Source organism: Lontra canadensis, unplaced genomic scaffold (assembly GCF_010015895.1).
Source record: "Lontra canadensis isolate GAN:19392208 unplaced genomic scaffold, GSC_riverotter_1.0 scaffold63, whole genome shotgun sequence".
In the NCBI taxonomy this organism is placed as follows: Eukaryota; Metazoa; Chordata; class Mammalia; order Carnivora; family Mustelidae; genus Lontra; species Lontra canadensis.
In genome coordinates, this window is record NW_022631057.1 from 8507251 (window position 1) to 8530535 (window position 23285).

The 23285-nt window shown below is 41.2% G+C and overlaps 1 protein-coding gene across 2 annotated transcripts in view; it reads left to right on the plus strand.

The window, feature by feature from the left end:
• The first annotated feature begins 918 nt into the window (after positions 1-918).
• The window catches only part of IPO9 (importin 9), a 55252-nt gene continuing 32885 nt past the window's right edge, over positions 919-23285 (plus strand). The window contains exons 1-4 of one of the 2 annotated variants that reach the window (XM_032878247.1): positions 919-1120; positions 21795-21856; positions 22097-22183; positions 23018-23219. In XM_032878247.1, coding sequence (XP_032734138.1) covers positions 958-1120; positions 21795-21856; positions 22097-22183; positions 23018-23219 — 514 coding nt within the window. In that variant the 5' untranslated portion in view covers positions 919-957. Of the gene's footprint in view, positions 1121-5187; positions 5288-21794; positions 21857-22096; positions 22184-23017; positions 23220-23285 lie in introns of those variants that run through there. The other variant, XM_032878248.1, reaches the window with a different exon arrangement.

The window sequence follows — 23285 nt, forward strand, 5'->3', positions numbered from 1 at the left end:
GCCAGCCCGCCCTGTAGTTTTTTAAAATTTGAAGTGTATTTTATTTACATTCTGCCCTGCATTTTTAACCCCTCTGGATAATCCTCTCCACTTGCTCCAATATTTAGCACTATCTCTATTCCTTCAGCCATTTCCCACAACCAGCCCTAAGATATCCATGTTAAACTTCTCTCACTCCTTCATCCCTTAAACGTCCAGCCACAATTTATCTGGGCAAAAAAAAAAAAAAAAAATGTATAGGTTTTCGGTGAACAGGATTCATTCTCAAATAGTCATTCAAGTGCTTACTCTGCAGGAAATGTCCTTCCCCACGCAGGTGCCCTCTCCTGGCCAGACACTCCACAATTTTGAAGTTGGGCTCAACTAGGCTGGAAAATCAAGGGATTGGGTCTTTTGCAGGTGACCACTCCCCACTGCCCAGTCCACTTCAGTTTCTTTCCCCCTACCTTTGAATTCTGGAGGCTGAAATGAAGAGGCTCTCTTGAGCCAACGGTTTTTGTTTTTTTTTTTTCTTTCAGTGTTTGTAGTGGGGGAAAAGACTGATTTAAAAAAATCACTATTTCTGACCCAGACCTCTCTCCTTAAAGCCATCTACATCCATTCCCATTTCACTTCCTCTCTCCTAACAAAGTCTCTTATACCTGAAAGATCCATGAACTTAAAGTCCTATATCATGGCGTTTGTTCCCAGTGAGTTTGCTAACTTGCTGTTCCACTTTAGAAAATCCCCCTAACCTCAGTTTTCACATAAATGCGAAATGATTCTTGCGGGAAAAGGTGCACTTTCCGTCCATACGACAGGAGGCGCTGTCTCTGGAGGCTTAACCCATTCCCCGCCCCCTTCCCGCTCCCGCCCGGCTCTGGTGCGCAGGCGCGGCTTCGCGGATTGGCCGCGCGCGGGAGCCGTCATTTAGTGGCGGGTCCCGGTCGCGGGGCTGGCGGGCTGAAAGGAAGAAAGATGGCGGCAGCGGCAGCGGGTGGTGCGGCCTCCGGGCTGCCCGGTCCAGTGGCACAAGGACTGAAGGAGGCGTTAGTGGATACGCTCACCGGGATCCTCTCCCCAGTGCAGGAGGTGCGAGCCGCTGCCGAGGAACAGATTAAGGTGCTCGAGGTGACAGAGGGTGAGTGAGGCGGGACCGTCACGAGGATGGGTCGGACCTGGGCCGGCCGTACTATCCGCTGGCCGCAGCTCCGGACCGGCCGGGGGCAAGGGAAGCCTGAGCCAATGGATATCTGGGCGCCGAAGCCCAGCAGGCAGGAGTGGGGTAGGAAGCCAGAGGACGATGTCCCCAGTGGCTGTGAAAGTCCGGGAGAGGGGAGGCGCGCCTGGAGGAGAGGGTCGGGGGAGGTGGAGTCTCGAAGGGGAGGGGGAGGGTGGAGACTAGAAAAGCTAGATGGAGCCTGGGATCTGCAGAGCACAGAGATGGAGCTAGACCTGCTGCTGTTGAAGGAAGTCGCGCGCTCTGGGAAACATTTTTGAGTTTAGACCAGGGTCTTTTGCTGTCCACTTTGCCAGCTCCGTTGTACTGGGATAAGAGTAAGGGGAGTTAGTAGAAGTGGTGAGAGGCCAGAACCTTGAGAACGCGGTTATCAAATCTTGGTACATATCAAACAAGTTTCTGCCTCTGAGTTGTAAGCCTAGCTGGTCGTTTTACCTCTTAATGTTTTTCCAGAAATCAAATTAGTGCATAGGCAGATGATTCACCTTCCTGATCGTACTCCCCGTTAATTTTCAAAATAATTTTCACTTATCAAATACCTTCGTGTGCCTTTCTATTTGAAGGAACTGATCCTTTGTCTTTGACTCTTTGTCCCCGTACTCCTGTTATATGCTTTAAAGTGATGGGGAAAAAAATAAACCATTGGTTTGAGATTGTCTGTCAATTTCCTGCTGAGTGGGCCTTTCACCAAGCCCAGTGTAGCCACTTTACAAAGAACAATTTGATCCTAAAACAGGAGGAGGGAAAATCCTCTTGGTCTTTATGTAAGAAATATATTTGTCTGTCAGGGCTTCACTGGAAGAACTGCAAATCTTTAGAATTTCCCCCCAGCTCAGCCACCTCTTAGAGACCTCTTCTGAGATAGGGGAAATTGACCATGGACTAAACAGTCACCCTCAAAACCTTAAGTTTGCTCTCCTACCCGGCTTAGGATTTTTACTGAAAAAGAACTTTGGACAAATCTCCCTTTTATTTTATGTTCTCTGGTAATATGAGATGCCCGTTGAAAATGAATTTCCTTCTGTTGAAAATACATTGAGATTTGGGATATAATAGGTTAAGGACCATTTTGAAGACCTAATTGTAATTGTCATTGTTCTGTAAAATGTCAGACACTACAATAGGAGCAGCCACTGGTTAAGAGAAAGCTGTTTGAGAGCCATGCGTAGATTGATTGCAGTTATTATAGTCTCCCAGATAAAAAATTGTTATTCACATTGTCTCTGCCTCCCTTGGATATGAAGGAGGAAGAGTGACAAAGCAAAGGAACCTCATCACATTCGAGTTACTACTTGAATAAAGTTGAGGGTCTGATGCCTTCCCTGAATGATACCCAGTGTTCCTGGTGCCCAGATGTATGTCTGGCACCTTCCTACAAAAGGTGAACCCTGGTGCATGTTTTAACAGCTCCACTTGGGCTCTGATCCCTCTCTAGCCAATGCCATGTTCTCATCTAGGCATGGTCTATTATTGGATAAACTTCTTGAGATCTTTTTGAAGTTCTAGTCTCTCATTTTCTTCATCTTTTGGGGTCTTGAAATCTAAAATTAAACAGAAGTGCAGAATTTTGCCTTTGATTTAGGCTGCTGACGGGAATAGTCTGAAACACACACACCTTAACTTACTGGTAATGTGCCATCAGGCATGCTGTGCTACATGAAAAGGCTATAATACAGTGACCTGATATGGATGGTCTAGTACTAAGACGTATGACTCAACAGGGTTCGGTTGTGACGTACAGAATTGGGCCAGGTCTCTCGAGTTAATTGCAGTGTCTTGGACCCTTTGGAGGCTATTTGCATTTTTAAATAATCCAATTCCTTACGTTTATTTAAAAGTGATAAAAATTGACCCCTTTTCAGTTACCTCTTTTTAGATGGAGGTTGATGATCCATTCCTCAGATGTCATACCTTGCTTCACTCCTTCTCTCTTCTTATGGCCTTAACTTTCTCTTCTCATGGCTCTTCGTATGACACAATTCGCCATTGGGTCCAGAGCACCTCCTGTCTATATTCTGTCTGAATCTCAAATGGTTTCTTAACATAGTCACTAATTTCCTTCCCACTAGCCATTGCCTTCCTTTACATGAAAATATAGCACTTGGCTTCCCAGCCAGAATTTAGCCAACTATTTGTCCTGATGAGACTGGTGGGACACTGCTCTTCCTATTACATTAGAACACCCTGCAGGCCAAGGTAGGAACCATTCTTGTAAATGAATGAACAGATCATTGTCCATTCCTTTGGAGTTTCTTCACATTTTAGTTTTATCCTAGTGGAAGAACCTTGCTTTTTCTGGTCCTAGAAAACACATGTCCTTAAAACTTGGAGTTAATGAGAAATCTGAGAGTTGGTGTTTATTATTTGTGTTCTGCTAATCTTTTGATCTTTTTGGTTCCTGGGGCCCAATGTCAGGTGACAACCAAATCTGGTTGTTTCTAGTCCCTTTGTCCCCTCAAATTACCACACTGTCTTTGTGAGCCATTTATTATTGCCTCACATGGAAGACTGGTCCCAGGTGATTTTAAAGATTAACCAGTCTGCTCCCTTTGACAAAGAGCTGTACCACCATCCTTGGTTGCCAGGTCCTAGTGTTGGGGCTTAAGTGGAAGAATTTCTAATTTTGAGGGAAAGGACACAGATCATTTGTTAACCTTCTGTTAAATGGACAAACAAGAGAGGTTGACATGCTCTGACTAGATTCTTGGGAAGATGACATTTTAAAAAGCATTTTATCCTAGAAAATTGAGTTTGCTGGAGCCCAGAGTACATTCTGGTCATTTAGTCGGCCAACTGATATTTTCCAAGAAATAATTAGTTAACGTGTTTTCCAGAATGGGAACCTGCGCTCTTAAGTCTAAGCCAAGGAAGTGTATATATGTGAGAGGTCCATCTTTGATACCGGCTTGATTTCAAAAGGATCGAGATAACGTCAGCCTGGTGTCCTGGAATGATTTTCTTGAGTTCCTGTGCTTTCCATTTTCCTCAATCACTTGGAATCTGAGGGAAACCCAACATACCTTTCTGAATAGAAACCCTATTAACAATGGTTCATTAGAGAAGGAGAAGGTGCCACAAACCACCTTCTTCAGACATACTCCCATCCAGAATTGAGAACCATATTACTTCAAAGTCTGGAAGTGCCTCTGCTATTACAGTATTCCAGAAGAGAAATGGTACCCTTTCTTTTTTTCTTAGGAAGACTGAGATTTTAAGTTTGGCCAGCAGAGTTTGCAGGAATTGAGTTCTGCCTCAACAGAGTAAAAATAAAAGTCTTTTGATCTGTTAAAGCATTCTTCTAATTCTTGTTTTACTTAATAGGGAGAGTCATATCAAGCGTTTTGTAAACATAGTAATTAAAAAAGATTGGAAAGGTTATGAACTGGTGGAGATCTCTTACATCAAAGTCTAATATTGCCTATGGAGCTTTTCTTTTTTGTCTGACTTATGAGATCATGACTTTTGAGAATATTTTTGGTGTATTTATGCTTAGTTTTTTATATCTTAGAATGGAGGTTTTCCTTCTGTCTCTACTTTCTTTAAGAACAGCATCACCCAAGTGGTAGAATGAGTTGCTTTCATTCATAAGCTCTAATTCTCCAAGCCAGCATAGCAGACTTTCTTCTGTAACCAAATTTAGACCCTAGGTCATTTTCTTCTCTTAGTTATTTCTTTCCATCTGTTGGAAGTAAAGACATTTTTTCCCCCACCATTTGGCTTTAACTTAGTCTTTTCTGTCTTTTTCCCAGCAGATACATCACATAAAATACTTTTTTCCATCACCATTATATTGAACTGGGGAAGCGGGGGGAATAACCTCTCCCTCACTTTTCCTGGCATTCAGATGCTGCCCAGATATCTGTGTTGATTCCCCCATCTTAGATGCCTAGAGAGATGTTCCTGCTAGCTGGAAGTTTGCTTTCTGGTTCTCATGGGCACTTTTCTGGCTCTCTTACAGTATAGCGTAAGCACTGTCACCTGCGAAGGGAGCCCCTCAAGGATCCAGACGCACTCCTGGGCATGTGGCGGGCACTGAGCCGAGCGGAAGGCGGCCACGCTCGGAAAAAGGCCAGTGGTGGAGTTTTCTTTTTCCTTTCAGCTGTGATTTTGTGGTGCTTACCAACCCCCATGAGAAAAGGCGGGGGGCTTCTCCAGAGCTTTACTGAGAACTACCTCCTTTCCCAACCAAACTCTATTCACAGTTCTTCCTAGTAGTAGCTTCCCTGACTGTCAAAGCACTACCAAGTCTCATGTCTCTTTAGTAGACCCTTAAAACCAATAGCATATGTTTCTTAACTTATCCTTTATCCTCCATGCTCTCCTTTGGATCTTCCCTTCTTAGCCAAGTTTTCGACAGATAATGTTTTTGCAAGGTGGGGTGAAAGGGGAACAAGGATAATGAGAGAGCAGAACAAAAGTCTAAAACACCAGAGAATGAGTTAAGGGAGGAGGGCAAAAGCTTTCTTAGGAAGGATGTCAGAGGATACCATTTTGGGCTGGATAGAAGTACTCAAGAATCTACAGTCAGGGTTAAAACCCAGATTGACAGACTGGGTCTATCTTAACTTCACCTTGGGAAAAGGAACTAGAGAAATTAAATCTAACAAAAACAGCATTGGAAAGCTAACTTCGTACAACTCATTTGAATGGTCCCCCTTTGGCTTAATTGATTGTAGACTGAATCTTAGTTTTAATCTGAATCGTCCTTTCCAAGCAAGACAAAATAAAACAGCTCTGTATATCTGTGTCTGTTGTACTTTTCTGCCTTAATCATTCCAAAGCAAGTTATTCAGCTGTTCTTTCTAATGCTTTCTAAAGAAATTATATTAAAGACATCAATCAGCAAAACTGGAAATCCCCCAATATGCAAAAATAAAGTGAAAGTACCTTTTCTTTACAGATACACTTAGTTGTATTTCTTCCCAAAAAATGTATGGTCTCTGTTAAGTAAGTATCTGTGAATAGAATTTTTACTACTTAGCAGAAATCAGCACTGGATAGGAACAGCATTGTTGATGGTTTAAAACAAGTCAGAGGGGGCGCCTGGGTGGCTCAGTGGGTTAAAGCCTCTGCTTTTGGCTCAGGTCATGATCCCAGGGTCCTGGGATCGAGCCCCGCATCGGCATTGAGCTCTCTGCTCAGCAGGAGGCCTGCTTCTCTTCTTCTCTCTCTCTGTCTGTCTCTCTGCCTACTTGTGATCTCTGTCTGTCAAATAAATAAATAAAATCTTAAAAAAAAAAAAAGTAAATAAATAAATAAAACAAGTCAGAGAACGTGAGGATTTTTTTCTGGCTTTTCCTTCTGTGTGTTAGTTTTAAAGCACAGAGTTCACCCATCACCACACTGCCACTATCATTCCTTGTAAACAATTCTTCATATAGCTTCTAAATAAACTTGAGTTTTATGGTATGAAACTCTTCTGTGGTGCCTGATACCCCTGTAGTTCTAGTGGGTATGTAGTCTAAGCAGAATAAATTGGATTAAATAAATAATAATTAGATTTTCCGTCACATCCCTTATAACCTAATGCAGGTGAGTTCTTGGTCTTCGAAATTTTGCGATTTCCAAACCAGAGCTGATCACGTGGCTACTGGTTTTGAAACTCTGGGAGCCTGTAGAAAAGAAAATCTATTGTTTATCCAGCCTCTTCTTAAAATTTGTCTTTAGTTAATGGCGATTATATTATCTGAAGATTTTCTTTCCCATTAATGCTTTTGAGCAGAGCGTCCTATTACTTGAACTTTCAAGCCTCTTCTTTCCTATGTGAAGGAAATAAACCTTCAGAGAAATCCATCTTATAATGCTTGTTGTAGGTATAGACCCCCTAGTTGACTCAGGTTTCTTGGTCCCACATGGGTCTTAATCTTCTGATAGCCTCTTACTTTCACCATCCCTTGCAATCTCAGCAGTATCTGAAGCAAAGTGATTAGTGGAAATTGGGGTGTGACCTTTGATGATATCAGTCGTAGACAAGATTGGTTTAAAGCTTGTGTTAGAGTGGAGAGCTCCTAGCTATTGTGATCATTACCAGAGTACTACCTCCTCTGGCATTGGTATGAAAAAAAAAGTGTATTCTCACTCAGCTTTTCTTTAAAGAGAGTAGACTTGATGTTCTTAGGTTCTTAGAAAGGACCCTCCGAATGTGACAGGACCTGTGTGTAGAGTTTGCTTGGTCTTCCTGCTTTAATAGTTCTTCTGAGTGATGCCAGTGTTGACTGATGGGAAGTGGGTGGTTCTTTTTCCCTTCTGTGAGCCTTAGTGTTACCTTACAACATTCAGGGACACCTGGGTGGCTCAGTGGATTAAAGCCCCTGTCTTCGGCTCAGGTTGTGATCCCAGGGTCCTGGGATCGAGCCCCGAATCGGGCTTTCTGCTCAGCGGGGAGCCTGCTTCCCCCTCTCTCTCCCTCTGCCTGCCTCTCTGCCTATTTGTGATCTCTGTCAAATAAATAAATAAAATCTTAAAAAAAAAAAAAAGAAGTAATTATTCAGATTCATTTAAGCTTTATAGCCATGCCTTAAGTTTCAAACCTTCTCAGAAACTCTGATTTTTATACCTCAGTATCTTTTTCACATCATATGACTAAAAATTTTGTTCATCTTGATCCCATTTTAGTTTGTCCCTGTAATAATGATCATAAATTGTACTCTTGCCAGGAACATTAAAACCCATATCACAGTGGTCCTTGCAAAAATTGAAAGTACTTAAAAAGAAAATACTGTATGGCCCATGTAATTTATGAATACGTATGGATCATCCTGAAAGATATTGCAGAATTGTCACAGAATTGATCGACTGTATCCAAGGAAGTTAAACTTGGGTAGACAGTGACTTCTCAACAGATTTAGGGCTATAAAGTTAACATCTATCATCACATGAAGTATCTGAAGTCAAAGGAAGTGGGGGTGGGTACCTTTATAAGTGCTCTTTCTCCTTTAATTGAATTTCACACAGGCATTTTAGAGACCTTTTTTCCATTAAACTTGAACATTGGTCGGTATCCCGGAGGTATTCCAGAATTACATCTTACTCATAAGTGTTTTAGTCCATTCTGAAAGTTAACTCCCATATCCTTGGGTTGTAGATGGCTACTGTTTTTTTCTGTTAATTTATAAAAGACTTAACCAGAGTCTGGGCTAGCCAAACTAATCCCAAGAATTAGAATGGATTTCAGTATTTTTAGAGGTGATTGTACAGGTTTAATGTGTTTGCTTGTGATTTAATCACTTAACTAAATGCTTTGGAAAGATTGTGACTTCTTTTGTGGTGCTCTTGCAAAAATTCTTCTTTCCTGGGTGAAAAGATAATTACCATAAGGTTATATCAAAAACTGCAGTTTAGGGGTGATTGGGTGGGTCAGTCAGTTAAGTGTCTAACTCTTGATTTCATCTCATTCATGATCTTACAGGTTATGAAATCATGCCTCATGTGGGACTCCCTGCTCAGCAGGGAGTCTGCTGGGATTTTCTCTCTCCCTCTCCCTTTGCCACCCCCCTTCCCCGCTCATGCTCTCTTTCTCTCTCTAAATAAATAATAAAATTTAAAAAAAAATCAGGCGCCTGGGTGGCTCAGTCATTAGGCGTCTGCCCTCGGCTCAGGTCACGATCCCGGGACCCTGGGATCTAGCCCCACATTGGGCTCCCCTGCTCTACAGGAAGCCTGCTTTCCCTCTCTCACTGCCCCTGCTTGTGTTCCTGCTCTAGCTGTTTCTCTCTCTGTCAAATAAATAAATAAAATCTTTAACCAAAAAAAAAAAAATTTTGTTTTTAAACTGCAGCTTTAAATAAGGGTATAATAAAAATGAGTTAAGTCTAGGGGCACCTGACTGGCTCAGTGGGTTAAAGCCTCTGCCTTTGGCTCAGGTCATGATCCCAGGGTCCTGGGATCAAGCCCACATCAGGGTCTCTGCTCAGCAGGGAGCCTGCTTCTCTTCCCCTCTCTCTCCGCCTGCCTCTCTGCCTACTTGTGATCTCTGTCTGTCAAATAAATAAAATCTTTTTTTTTTTTAATTATTTTTTTCTCCCACCCCCATAAATAAAATCTTTTAAAAAAAAAGAGAGTCTAAGGATTTGGTAAAGAGGCAGAGCATAAAATCCAATAGTCAATAGCCTTCATATAAACAAACGATAAAAGGCTAGAGGACATAATGGTGTTTTTTTTTTAAAGTCCATTTACAATAACAACGAAGAAGATTACATACTTAGGGATAAAATTAACAGGAAATGTACAAGAACCTATTGGGGGAAACGATTTAAACATTCCTGAAAGACTTAAAAAGTAGACTTGAGGGCACCTAGGTGGCTCAGTTGGTTAAGCGACTGCCTTTGGCTCGGGCCATGATCCCAGAGTCCTGGAATCGTCGCATTGGGCTCCCTGCTCAGCTGGTAGCATGCTTCTCCCTCTCCTCTCTGCTCCTGCCTTCTCTCACTATCTCTGTCTCTCTCCCTCCAATAAATAAATAAAATCTTTAACAAAGTAATATTTTTTAAAAGATTTTATTTATTTATTTGACAGAGATCACAAGTAGGCAGAGAGGCAGGCAGAGTGAGAGAGGGAAGCAGCCTCCCTGCTGAGCAGAGAGCCCGATGTGGAGCTCGATCCCAGGACCCCGGGATCATGACCTGAGCTGAAGGCAGAGGTTTTAACCCACTGAGCCACCCAGGTGCCCCCAAAATAATATTTTTTTAAAAATAGAGTTGAACATAACTGCTTAGTGGATATGCGTTTTATTTTAGGATGATGGAAATGTTTTGGAATTAGGTAGAGGTGGTGGTTGTACAGCATTGTGAATGATACTGAATGCCACTGAATTTTTCATTTTAAAATGGTTAATTTTATATGAATTTTACCTCAATTGAAAAATTATCTTTCAGAGATATGTATTAAAGTATTTATAGAAAAATGGGGGAAAAAGTAGGCTTGAACAAATGGAAAGACATATGCTATCCTTGGATAGAACAACTCAGCATTATAGAAGAGTATATAAGTTGATTCTAAATTTCACAGAAAAACAAACATGAAAGAATAGCTCCAAAAACGCTGAAAGGGAAAACTTTGAGGAGGAACTGGTTTTACCAGACATTAAAATATTATATAAAGCCTCTATAATTAAAACAAACAGCATGGCACTTGTGCATGAATATACAAGTAAAACTGTGGAATAGAATAGAAATAGACACAAGTAACTACAGAAATTTAGTATAGATAAAGGTAGCATCTCAAATCATTGGGGTAAAGATGGACTTTTTTTTTTTTTTATTGTTAACATATAATGTGTTATTTGCCCCAGGGGTACAGGTCTGAATCATCAGTCTTACATAATTTATAGCACTCACCATAGCAGATACCCTTCCCAGTGTCCATAACCCAGCCACCCTGTCCCTCCCCTCCCACCCCGCAGCACTCCTCAGTTTGTTTCCTGGGAATAAGAGTCTCTTATGGTTTGTCTCCCTCCCCAGTCCCATCTTGTTTCATTTTTTTCCCTCCCTGCCCCCCATGGTTCCCCACCCTGCCTCTCTAGTTCCTCATATCAGAGAGATCATGTGATAATTGTCTTTCTCTGATTGACTTCTTTCACTTAGCATAATACTCTCTAGTTCATTCACGTCATTGCAGATGGCAAGATTTTGGGTTTTTTGATGGCTGCATAGTATTCCATTGTTATATATACCCCATCTTCTTTATCCATTAACCCACTGAGCCACCCAGGCGCCCCCTTTTTTTTTTTTTTTTAAGATTTTATTTATTTGACAGACAGAGATCACAAGTAGGCAGAGAGGCAGGCAGAGTGAGAGGGGGAAGCAGGCTCCCTGCTCAGCAGGGAGCCCGATGCGGGGCTCAATCCCAGGACCCTGGGATCATGACCTGAGCCGAAGGCAAAGGCTTTAACCCACTGAGCCACCCAGGCGCCCCAAGATGGACTTTTTAATAAAGGGTACTGGGACAACTGGGTAGCTATTTAGAATTATATTAGTATTTCATACCACACAAAACTTAAACTCCAAATGGAATAGGAATCTAAATACTTAGATTGAAATGAAGCCGGATAAGTTCTAGAAGAAGATATGGATGAATTTTTCTTTAACCTTGGCATAAGGAAAGGCTTTCTGACTATGACACAAAATTCAGAGGCTATCATAAAAGATTGATAAAAATTTGACTACATAAAATATTTTCATTTGCATGACAAAAAGCACCATATAGAAGTCAAAAGACAGCTGAAAAACTGGGAGAAATGTTTCACAACATATACACAGACAAAAGGATAATATTCTTAGTATATAAAGAACTCTTATAAAATTGTAGGCTCTGAAAAAAAAAAAACAACCTAAGGGCTGTGTTTCCCTGTCTTTATCTGGGAAAGAAGAATGGTGTGGGGATGCTGTCTAGGAGGATGGGGTTAGGAGGGAGCAGCCTAGACAACCTATGGCTAGCAGGGAAGGGCTTGGCCTGAAAATCAAGGTGTTAAGGGATGGCAGATGGGATTGACAAGGACCTGACATGCAGCTGTGTAGTACCTGGAGTCAGCAGCACCTAAGACAGATCCTGGATGCTGCTCAGTGTTGCTCACTGGATTCCTGGAATGGGGGAGGTGGCGAGCTGAGAGGTCTCAGGAGGCAAGAACCACTTCTCGAACAGGCCTCCCAGGACTCAGAGTAGATGTGGTGGTTGGGGACAGCCAACCTGACCCTTCCTGCCATGGAACCCCCTACCCACCTAGGCAGGCTCCTGACCAACTTAAGCTGGAGAAGGTGCTAGAACAGTCCCACCAGCTCCCCACTTCCCCTGCCAGCATGTCACAACACTACCGCTCCCTGAAGCCACCAAGTGAGCCTGAATGTAAAGTTCTCCTTTTTGGAGCAAGAGAACATGAAGCCACTGAAGCAGAAATTGACTTAGAGACAGCCATGGAAGAAGCAGGGGTGGTGTGGTACCTGGGGCCTAAACTAGGCCTGTCTCCTAGGGCAGAGTCTCCAATACCTAGAACACTGTGCCTAGTGCTAGAGCAGATAGCAAGGCTCTAGTAACTCTGCGTACAGCTGCAGACCCAGAGGCCCCCAGGGGATTGTGAAGCGGAGGGAGGAAGGAGACAGCCCTGCCCTTCATCTCCACCTTCTTGTGCCCTAGGCAGTGAGGTGCACCAACTGCTCAGCCACACACTGGAGACAGCTTCCTAACCCTGAAGATAGGGGTGCCTAGTGCCAACCCTCCCAGGCTATTAGAGGACCCTGCAGAGCTGGCTTACATCTTTCCATCCTTCCAGGGACACAAGCAGAATTTCTCCTACTGGAACAAGGGCAAGGTCCTGCTCACTGGATCCATTTGAGGAGCCTGAGATACCTTGAGTCCCTTGCCCCTCCTGATGGCCCTGCCCCAAGGATTGAGTCAAAGGGTATCCCTAAAAGACCAGTATACCAGCCCCTCTGGAAGACCTTTATGCCATCATTTGTGGTTAAGAAGCAACAAGCAAAAACCTTTCTGTGTGCTGAGACTGGTACAGGGACGTCACGCGGGGTGGGGGGATGTTCAGTGAAGTCTTCTTCCTCACCCTTTGCACTGTTGCTGCTTCAGGGCACTGCCAGGAAGAGCTGCTGATGCTCACTCTTCTCTCTGAGGAGAGGGCTGGATTTTTCCTCCTCTGGGCAGGCTGGCAGAGGAGCCCTGGTTCCCTGAGAGGCCCAAGGTATGGATGGCAGCCCCCAGAAATCCCTGGGCCTAGACAGTGTGAACTAACTTAATTATCTGGAGTCCGTGGAGCATGTTTGGTATGGTTATCTGTTGGGGCCTAGCATGTCACAGATGCATATTTATGCAAAAATGATACCTGTATTTCTGTGAGTCTGCCGCTGTTGTGAACTGACTGGATCCAACCATCTTTCTGAATCGTGCACTCTTTTAGGGGAGGTAACAGGAAAGACAGCAAATAAAAAAAAAACTTAAAAAAAAAAAAAGAGAGAGACCCAGATTTATCAATGGTAGGGAGAAAGTTATACCAGGAAAAGAAGAAAATTTATGAACTTTGAGGCATTGGATTGGCATCTCAGGTGTCAGTATATGGATGGAGGGATGGATAGGCATACGTTCACGCATATACCTGTATTTTCTCGTGCCATTCTCTGAGAGGGCTGAGGAGCAGTGAATACCTCAGTAGCAATGAGCATACCTAGCATCCAGATCTGGTTTTGAAATAGCATTTTCCAATAAAATAAGCCCCACGGATCCTTGGAGAAAAAGTTGATTCCAGGGCTTAGACAGGGAAAATACAATATAAGCCTGGAATATCTTGTGATATCAGAAAAAAAAGGCAATGCTGTTAAAAGGATGGAAGTGTATAGACATATATAGGAGCCAAATGAAAGGAGTGCCAATGGCCAAAGTAGAACAATTTGGGAAACAAAATAAATAATGATAATACTGGATTAAAACTATAGAATAGGGAACCTGGGTAGCTCAGTTGGTTAAGCGACTGCCTTCCCCTCAGGTCATGATCCTGGAGTCCCTGGGTTGAGTCCTGAATCAAACTCCCCGCTCAGCAGCGAGTCTGCTTCTCCCTCTGATCCTCCCCATCTCATGCTTGCGCTCTCTCTCTCTCTCTCTCTCTCTCACTGTCTCTCAAATAAATAAGTGAAAATCTTAAGAAAAAAAACTATAGAATAAAATAACATGAGTCTACACTGGTATAAAGAAATAATTGGATAAAGAAAGAAGAGACAATTCTTCATTAGAAAAGAATTGCAGCATATAAGAGTGAAGAGAATAAAATATAAAAATGCCATTGATAATATTGCAGACAGGATCTACAGGTGGGTAGTAAAATCAGTGTCAAAGTTTAAAAAGAAATTGGATATTAGCATAATTTCAAAGTACCTTTCCCAAGATTCTTATCAACCGTAAAGGGAAAAACATTAAGTTAAGCCCTACATTACTAAGTGATCATGGTTAACATTTCCAGTAATTTTTCAACACTATGTATTCCTGATAGGATATACTGCTGACACAGGGTCACTTCTCAGATATTTTTTCCGAAAATGAATAACCTCAATGTGGTCTTGAGGAAAGTAGGGTCAAATACACATTGAGACACATTCTACAAAGTAACTGATCATTTCTCATCAGAAGTGTTGTGGTCATAAAAGACAAGGAGAGAATGAGAGAATGTCATGCATTGGAGGAAACTGATACATGATAACCAAGTACATTGTGGGATCTTGGATTGGATCCTGAAACAGAAAAGGGACAGTAAGGGCAAAAAAACTGGTGAAATTCTAATCAGGTCTGTAGTTACAGTATTATAGCCGTGTTTCTTGGTTTTGATCATTGAACTACAGTTGTATAAGTTGTTAATATCAGAGGAATGTGGATAAAGAATATCCATGAACTCCATATACTATGTACTATTTGTCACCTTTTCTTTAAGTCTAGGAATTATTTCACAATAAAACATTTAAAAAGAATACATAGATAATGGGGTGCCTGGGTAGCTTGGTTCATTAAGCTTCTAACTCTTGTGCGCACTCTCTCTCGCTCTGACAAATAAATAAATAAAACTTTAAAAAAATTATAAATTAAAAAAGAAGATAACTTTAGTTACAGAGATAGGAAAGCCAAACAATGTACTCATTATGAGCAATAAAAATAATTACAGCACAATAACTGAGTTTTTACAATGTACTCATGGTGGGCAATAAAAATATAGCGCAATATATGATTTTATTTTAGTCAAAGAATTTTTAAAAGATTTTATTTATTTGCTCAACCAGCTGAGCCACCCAGGTGTCCCAGTTATAGAATTTTTATTTTTCTTATGGAAAGAACTTTTAAGATCTATTTTCTTAGCAACTTTCAAATATATAATACAGTATATATAATATACAACTATATATATATAGTTGTGTATTATATACAGGTATATAATACACAACTATAGCTGATATGTTGTATATTACTTCCCTGTGACTGACTTATTGTATAACTTATAATTGTATAAGTTTGTTCCTTTTGATTCCATCCATTTTGGCCCTCTACTCTCCACCCACACCCTCCCCCACATCATCTCTGGCAACCACAGACACACACACACCATTTTCTTTATCCATTCTTTAGTCAGTGAACATTTGGTTGGTTTCCATTATTTTGGCTGTTGTAAATCATGCTACAGTGGACTTGGGGGTGCGTATATCTTTTCAAGTTAGTGTTTTTGTTTCACCCAGAAGTGAAAATGCTGGATCATGTAGTTCTATTTCTAATTTTGGGGCCAACCTCCATACTGTCTTCCATAGTCACTGTACCAGTTTACATTCCCACCAACAGTGTACCAGGGGTTCCTTTCTCTCCACGTCCTCGCCAACACTTGTTATTTCTTGTTTTTTTTGACAATGTAATAGTATCCTAGCAGATGTGAGATGATACTTCATTGTGGTTTTGATTTGCATTTCCCTGGTAATCAGTGATGTTGAGCATCTTTTCATGTACCTGTGGGTCATCTGTATGTCTTCTTCGGAAAAATACCTGTTCAGATGCCCCACTCAGTTTTTAATTGGATTGTTCTCTTGTTGTTGGGCTGTCCGTGTTCTTTATATACTGGATATTAACCCCTATCAGACACAGGATTTACAAATATTTTCTCCTATTCAGTAGGTTGCCTTTTCATTTTGTTGCTTCCCTTTGCTGTGCATCAGCTTTTTAGACGTACAGGCATACTCTGGAAACACGTGGGTGCGGTTCCAGACAACAGCAATAAAGCGGGTATTGCAGTGAAGCAAGTCAGATGAATTTTTTGGATTCCCAGTGCATATAAAAGTTATGTTTATACTGTATTCTGTTAAAGTGTGCAGTAGTACTATGTCTGAAAAACAGTGTACATATCTTAATTAAAAATACTTTATTGCTAAAAAGTGCTGATCATCATCTGAGCTTTTAGCAAGTCATAATCTTTTTGCTGGTAGAGGGTCTTGCCTTGATGTTGATGGCTGCTGACTGATCAGGGCAGTGGTTGCTGAGGGTTGGGGCAGCTATGGCAATTTCTTAAAATAAGACTACAATAAAGTGTGTCAAATCAGTTGATTCTTCCTTTCCCAGATAATTGCACTGTACCATGCGATGCTGTCTGATAGTATTTTACCCACAGTAGAACTTCTTTCAAAATTGGAGCCAATCCTCTCAAACCCTGCCCATGCTTTATTAACTCTGTATATTATTCTAAATCCTTCGTTGTCATTTCAGAGATCTTCACAGCATCTTTACCAGTAGTTTCCATCTCAAGAATCCAATTTCGGGGGTGCCTGGGTGGCTCAGTCATTAACTGTCTACCTTCAGCTCAGGTCATGATCGTAGGGTCCTGGGATCCAAGCCCTGCATCGGGCTCCCTGCTCAGCAGGAAGCCCGCTTCTCCCTCTCCCACTCGCCCTGCTTGTGTTCCCTCTCTCACTGTCTCTCTCTGTCGAATAAATAAATAAAATCTTTAAAAAAAAAGAATCCACATTCTTTGTTCATCCATAAGAAGTAACCCCTCATCCAATAAAATTTATCATGAGATTGTAGCAATTCAGTCACATCATTAAGCTCCACTTCAAATTCTAGTTCTCACTGTTTTCACCACATCTGCAGTTACTTCCTCCTATGAAGTCTTAAGCCCTTCAGAGTCATCCATGAGAGTTGGAATCAACTTCTCCTAAACCCCTGTTAATGTTGATATTTTGATCTCTTCCCATGAATCATGCATGTTCTTAATGGCATCTAGAATGATGAATCCTTTCCAAAAGCTTTGCGGTTTGCCCAGATTCATCACAGGAATCACTATGTATGGCAGCTACAGCTTTACAAAATGTGTTTCTTTTTTTTTTTTTTAATAGATTTTTTTTTTATTTATTAGCGCGAGAGAGAGAGAGCATGAGTAGGGGGAGGGGCAGAAGGAGAAGCAGACTCTGCTGAGCAGGGAGACCAACATGGGGCATTGCCGGAGCCAAATACAGACACTTAATTGACTGAGCCACCCAGGTGCCCCTACAAAATGTGGAATGTACAAAATCTTAAAGAAATAAGATTTGAAAGTCAAAATTACTCTCCGATTCTTGTGCTACAGACTGGATGTTGTGTTACCAGGCATGAAACATTAATTTTATTGGGCATCTCCACCAGAGCTCTTAGGTGACCGGGTGCATTGTCAGTGAGCAGTCGCATTTTGAAAGAAATCTTTTTTTCTGAGCAATAGGTCTGAACTGTGTGCTTAAAATATTCAGTAAACCAAGTTATAAACAGATGTGCTGTCTTCCAGGTTTTGTTGTTCCATTTATAGAGCACGAGCAAAGTAGATTTAGCGTGATTCTTAAGGGCTATAGGATTTTCAGAATAGTAAATGATTACTGGTTTCAGTTTAAAGTCACCAGCTACATGAGCCCCTAACAAGCAAGCCAGCCTGTCCTGTGGAGCTTTGAAGCCAGGCACTGACTTCTCTCCAGATGTGAGGGTTCTAGATGCCATCTTCCCATACGAGGCTGTTGCATCTACATTGACAATCTGTTGTTGAGTGTAGCCGCCTCCATGAATGATCTTAGCTAGACCTTCTGGATCACTTGCTGCGGCTTCTCCATCAGCACTTGCTGCTTTGGCCCGCACTTTTATATCATGGAGGCGGCTTCTTCCCTTAAACCTCATGACCCAGCCTCTGCTGCTTCAAGCTTTTCTTCTGCAGCTTCTTCATTTCTCTCAGCCGTCATAAAATTGAAGAGTCAGGGCCTTGCTTTGGATCAGGCTTTGGCTTTAGGGAATATTATGGCTCGTTTGATCTGTCTGGACGACTAAAACTTTCTCCCTATCTGTAGTAAGACTGTTTTGCTTTCTTACCATTTGTGTGTTCCCTAGAGTAGCACTTTTAATTTCATTCTAGAACTTAATCTTTGTATTCACAACTTGGCTAACTGGCGCAGGAGGCCTAGCTTTTAGCCTCTCTGGTTTTGGACGTGGCTTCCTCACCACCTCTCTGAAGTGTGAGACATGTACCTACCTCTTCCTTTCACTTGAACACTTAGAAGTTATTGTATGGTTATTAATTAGCCTAATTTCAGTATTATTGTGTCTCAGGACTAGGGATGCCCAAAGAAAGGGAGAAAGAAGGGGAAACAGCCAGTTAGTAGAGCAGTCATAACATTGCATATTAAGTTCACTGTCTTATATGGACACAGCTCATGTTGCTGCGAAACAGTTACAACAGTAACATCAAAGATCACTGATCACAGATCACTATAACAAATGTAATAATTACGAAAAAGTTTAAAATATTGTGAGAATTACCAAAAGGTGACACAGAGATACAAAGTGAACAAATGCTGTTGAAAAATGGCATTGGTAAACTTGCTCAACATAGGGTGGCCCCAGACCTTCACTTGGTAAAAAAAAAAGCTCAGTAGCTACAAAGTATAGTAAAGCAAGGGGCAATAAAACAAGGTATGCCTATAGTCACATACTTGTTTTTGCTTTTGTTGCCTTTGCTTTTGGTGCCAAATCCAGAAAACCATTGCTAAGACTGATGTCAGGGGACTTACCACCTATGTTTTCTTCTAGAAGTTTTATGGTTTCAGGTTTTTGGGTTTTTTGGGGGGGGGGGTTGGCTTTGTTTTTTGTTTTTTGGTTTTTTTTAGATTTTATTTATTTATTTATTTGTCAGAGAGAGAGAGAGAGAGAGAGCGAGCGAGCGTGCACACAAGCAGGCAGAGGCTAGAGAGAGAAGCAGGCTGCCTGCCAACAAGGAGCATGATGCAGGACTCAATCCCAGAACCTTGGGGTCATGACCTGAGCGGAAGGCATCGGCTTAACTGACTGAGCCACCCAGGTGTGTCTGGTTTCAGGTCTTACATTCAAGTATTTTAAGCTATTTTGAATTAGTCTTTGTATATGTATATGGGATCCAGTCTCGTTCTTTCACAAGTGGCTGTCTAGTTTTCTGAACACTATTTATTGAAGAAAGTGTCCTTTTCCCCATTGTATATTCTTTTTTTTTTTAAGATTTTATTTATTTATTTGTCAGAGACAGAGGGAGAGAGAGTGAGCAAGCACAGGCAGACAGAGAGGCAGGCAGAGGCAGAGGGAGAAGCAGGCTCCCCGCCGAGCAAGGAGCCCGATGTGGGACTCGATCCCAGGACGCTGGGATCATGACCTGAGCCGAAGGCAGCTGCTTAACCAACTGAGCCACTCAGGCGTCCCTCCCCATTGTATATTCTTGACTCCTTTTTCATTAATTGACCATAGGTTTATTTCGGGGCTCTCTTCTGTTCCATTAATCTATTACCTTTATGCCAGTTACATATAGTTTTGATTACTATAGCTTTGTGAGTTAATTTGAAATCAGGGATGCCTCCTGCATTGTTCTTGCTCAGTATTGCTTTGGCTCTTTGGGATTTCTCATAGTTAGAAATTTAAGGATTGTTTGTTCTATTTCTGTGAATGCCATTGGAGTTTTGTTTGTTTGGGGTTTTTTTCAAGATTTTATTTATTTATTTGACAGACAGAGATCACAAGTAAGCAGAGTGGCAGGTAGGCAGAGAGAAAGGAGGAAGCAGGCTCCCCGCCGAGCAGAGATCCCAATACAGGGCTCAGTCCCAGGACCCTGAGATCATGACCTGAGCCAAAGGCAGAGGCTTTAACCCACTGAGCCACCCAGGCGCCCCTGCCATTGGAGTTTTGATAGGGATTGCCACAATAACTGATTTTTAAAGTTTTTACTGTGTGCCATGTATTGTTCTCACAGGATTGCTTGGTAACTTGATACTGTTGTCGTTATCTTGTAGATGAGGAAATGGGGGCTTAGAAAATATAACTTGCCTAAATTCGGACATAATCATTTCAGGATTTGAGTCTAAAATTGCCTAATTCCAGAACCCATGCCCTTAACCTCACTGATCTATAGCTCCTTCCGAAAGGGAATGATGCACCTGTTGTAACCTATTCACCTACCACACCCAAACACATCTGAAAACCTACCATTCGTTCTCTCAAACAGTGCTGTCCAATAGAAATATAATGTGAGTCACATGTGAGATTTTAAATTTTCTAAGAGCTGTATTGAAAAGGTAAAAAGTAGGTAAAAATAATTTTAAAAACTGTATTCATTTAACCTAATGTATGTAAAGTATTTCAATATGTAATCAGTGTTACATTATTTTGTTTTCATACTAAGTTTGCAGGTTGGTGTGTATTTTACATTTATAGCACATGTCAGCCCTCTTTAGCCACATTTCAGGTAGCATGTAGCCACTTGGAGATGATAGCTACTGTGTTGGATAGCATAGCCCTACAATTTGAAGTGTGACTATTATGATGCACTTCTGGTCTTACATTCTTCTTCCTCATTTGACAATAGATGCCTTTGCAAGTGTAAATTAGATCTAATTTTTTTTTATTTTGTAGTAAAATACACTTAACATAAAATTTACCATTTTAATCATATTTAAGTGCACACAGTTCAGTGACATTTAATACATTCACATTGTTGTACAGCTGTCACCACCATCCATTCCCATAATTCTGTTCATCTCGTAGAAGTGAAACTCTAAACCCATTAAATAATAACTCCGGTTTTCCCCTCCCCCACCCCTTGCAACCTCTGTTACACTTTCTGTATTTATGACTTGGACTATTCTAAGTACCTACTATCAATAGAATCATACAGTATTTGTCCTTTTGTGACTAATATATTTTGTTTAGCATTATGTCCTCAAGGTTCACCTGTTTTAGCAGTTGTAGCATATTGCAAAATGTCCTTCCTTTTGAAGGCTGAATGATACTCAGTTGTATGTGTAATACCACATTTTATCTGCTTATCTGTGGGTGGACACTTGGATTGCTTCCATCTTTTGGCTGTTGTGAATAATGCTTGTGCTTGCTCTGTCTCTCTGTCAAATACGTAAATAAAATCTTAAAGAGAAAAAAAAAGATTATCTTGGCTATTTGCAGTCCCTTGAGATTCCACATGAATTTTGGGAGAAGTTTCTGTTGCTGCAAAGAAACATCATTGAGATTTTTACATGGATTGCCCCGAAGGATCTAAATTTTAATGTGGGAGTAAGAGTTATTTGTAAGTCTCTCAATATGCATTCACGTTTACTGTTCACATTGCTTATTGGAAGCTGTTTGCTTCTAACAGTTTTATTTTTAGGACTAAACCTGTTAAAGCCAGGTTTTCTTAGACTTAATCATCTCTTATCTGGTAGTGAATATCAGAGCAACTCCTGAAATCTCACCTTTTAATTTCTTTGGGGCCAGATAGTACTGGTTTTCAGTTAGCTACTTCAGTCATTGGTCTAAGAGGAAGGTGTTGCCATCTTGGAGGAGAAGATGTCTGGAAGATGCTATGCAGTGACGGGAGAAAATGAGAGCTCTGAACTGTTCACCGTGAGCAGCCATGTCCTGCAGGCCAACCTGTTTCTCTTAAAACAACCAATCATAGCAGTTTTCAGCACTTTTAAAAGCAATAAATCAATCTCCTTTCTGAAATTTTTCTTTTTGGCATCAGGGTTAAAGCTCAATATATTCCTGTGGCTTTCCTGGGTGCTTTTACTCACAATAAAATTTTCTCTTTCAGAATTTGGTGTTCACCTGGCAGAGCTGACTGTAGATCCCCAAGGAGCACTGGCAATCCGTCAGGTAAGTCCAGACTGATTGGCCCAATTTATAAGTAATTTCTCTCTTTACGTGGTAATGAAACTTTCTTATTGGAAAAAGAAAGAACACCAGTTTACAAATAACCTAGGATTTTGTACTAGATTTAGTACAAATACATTAAGTACTAATACATTCACACATTAGGCCATGTGTATGTACATGATTGTTATATATGAAAACTGTCTTTTTCTTGCTGTACTATTTGGCTTATTCTCTTCGCAGCTGGCATCAGTCATTTTGAAACAATATGTGGAGACTCACTGGTGTGCCCAGTCAGAGAAGTTTAGGCCTCCTGAAACTACAGAAAGGGTAAGGAGAATTATTTGATTAGTCTTCTTACAGAGATTTGAGGGCCCACCTTAAGAGATTGAGCTGTCACCATTGTTACACGGCATGGGGCAATCAGAACACTAGGCATGAAAGATGGATTGATAGCTGACATCATGGGCAACATGCTGGAAGTAAGAGAGCGCCAGTATCGGGCTGACCTGTGTTCACATTCCTTTTACTGCCTTTCACTAGCTATGAAAATATTAGAAAAGTATTTTAACTTCTAAGCTTCAATTCCCTAAATATCTAAAATTAGAATTAAAATTTCAACTCCAAAGAGTTGTTTGAGGATTAAATGAAATAATGTTTCTACTTAGTATAGCACTATGCAACCATCCTGGGCCCCTGAGAAATTTTGAAATAGAAGGTTTATATAGGGCAGCACTGTCCATTGGAACTTTCTGCAGCTGTGGAAATATTCTGTATCTGTGCTTTCTGGTGTAGTGGCTACAGGCTACATATGGGTGTTGAGCACCTAAAATATGGCTGATGAAACTGAAAAACTGAATTTTTTATTCGATCTCATTCTAATAATCTAAATTTAAAGGACCACAGGTGGCTGCTGTAATGGACAGATAAGTTTAGGGATCACGGATGAACTCTCTGAATGAATGATTTGTCAAGTTTGTGTATTGGAGTTGATTGAGGTTTTTTGTTGTTGTTGTTGTTGTTGTTTGTTTTTTTGTTTTTTTGTTTTTTTTTTGAGTTACACAGTATCTTAATACGCATTGCTTTTCCAGCGCGTAAATTGGATAGGACTCTTCCAGTCACTTATAACCTGGTCTAATGGCTGGTGGCGTTTCTTCTCTGCAGGCAAAAATTGTTATCCGGGAGCTGTTGCCCAACGGGTTGAGAGAATCAATAAGTAAGGTGCGCTCCAGTGTGGCCTATGCAGTGTCTGCCATTGCCCACTGGGACTGGCCTGAAGCCTGGCCCCAGCTCTTCAACCTGCTCATGGAGATGTTGGTGAGCGGAGATTTAAATGCAGTCCATGGAGCCATGCGAGTGCTGACAGGTATCAGAAGTTTTTCCCTGGTGTTGGTACTTGAATCCCAAGAACACTTACGAGAGGCTATATGAT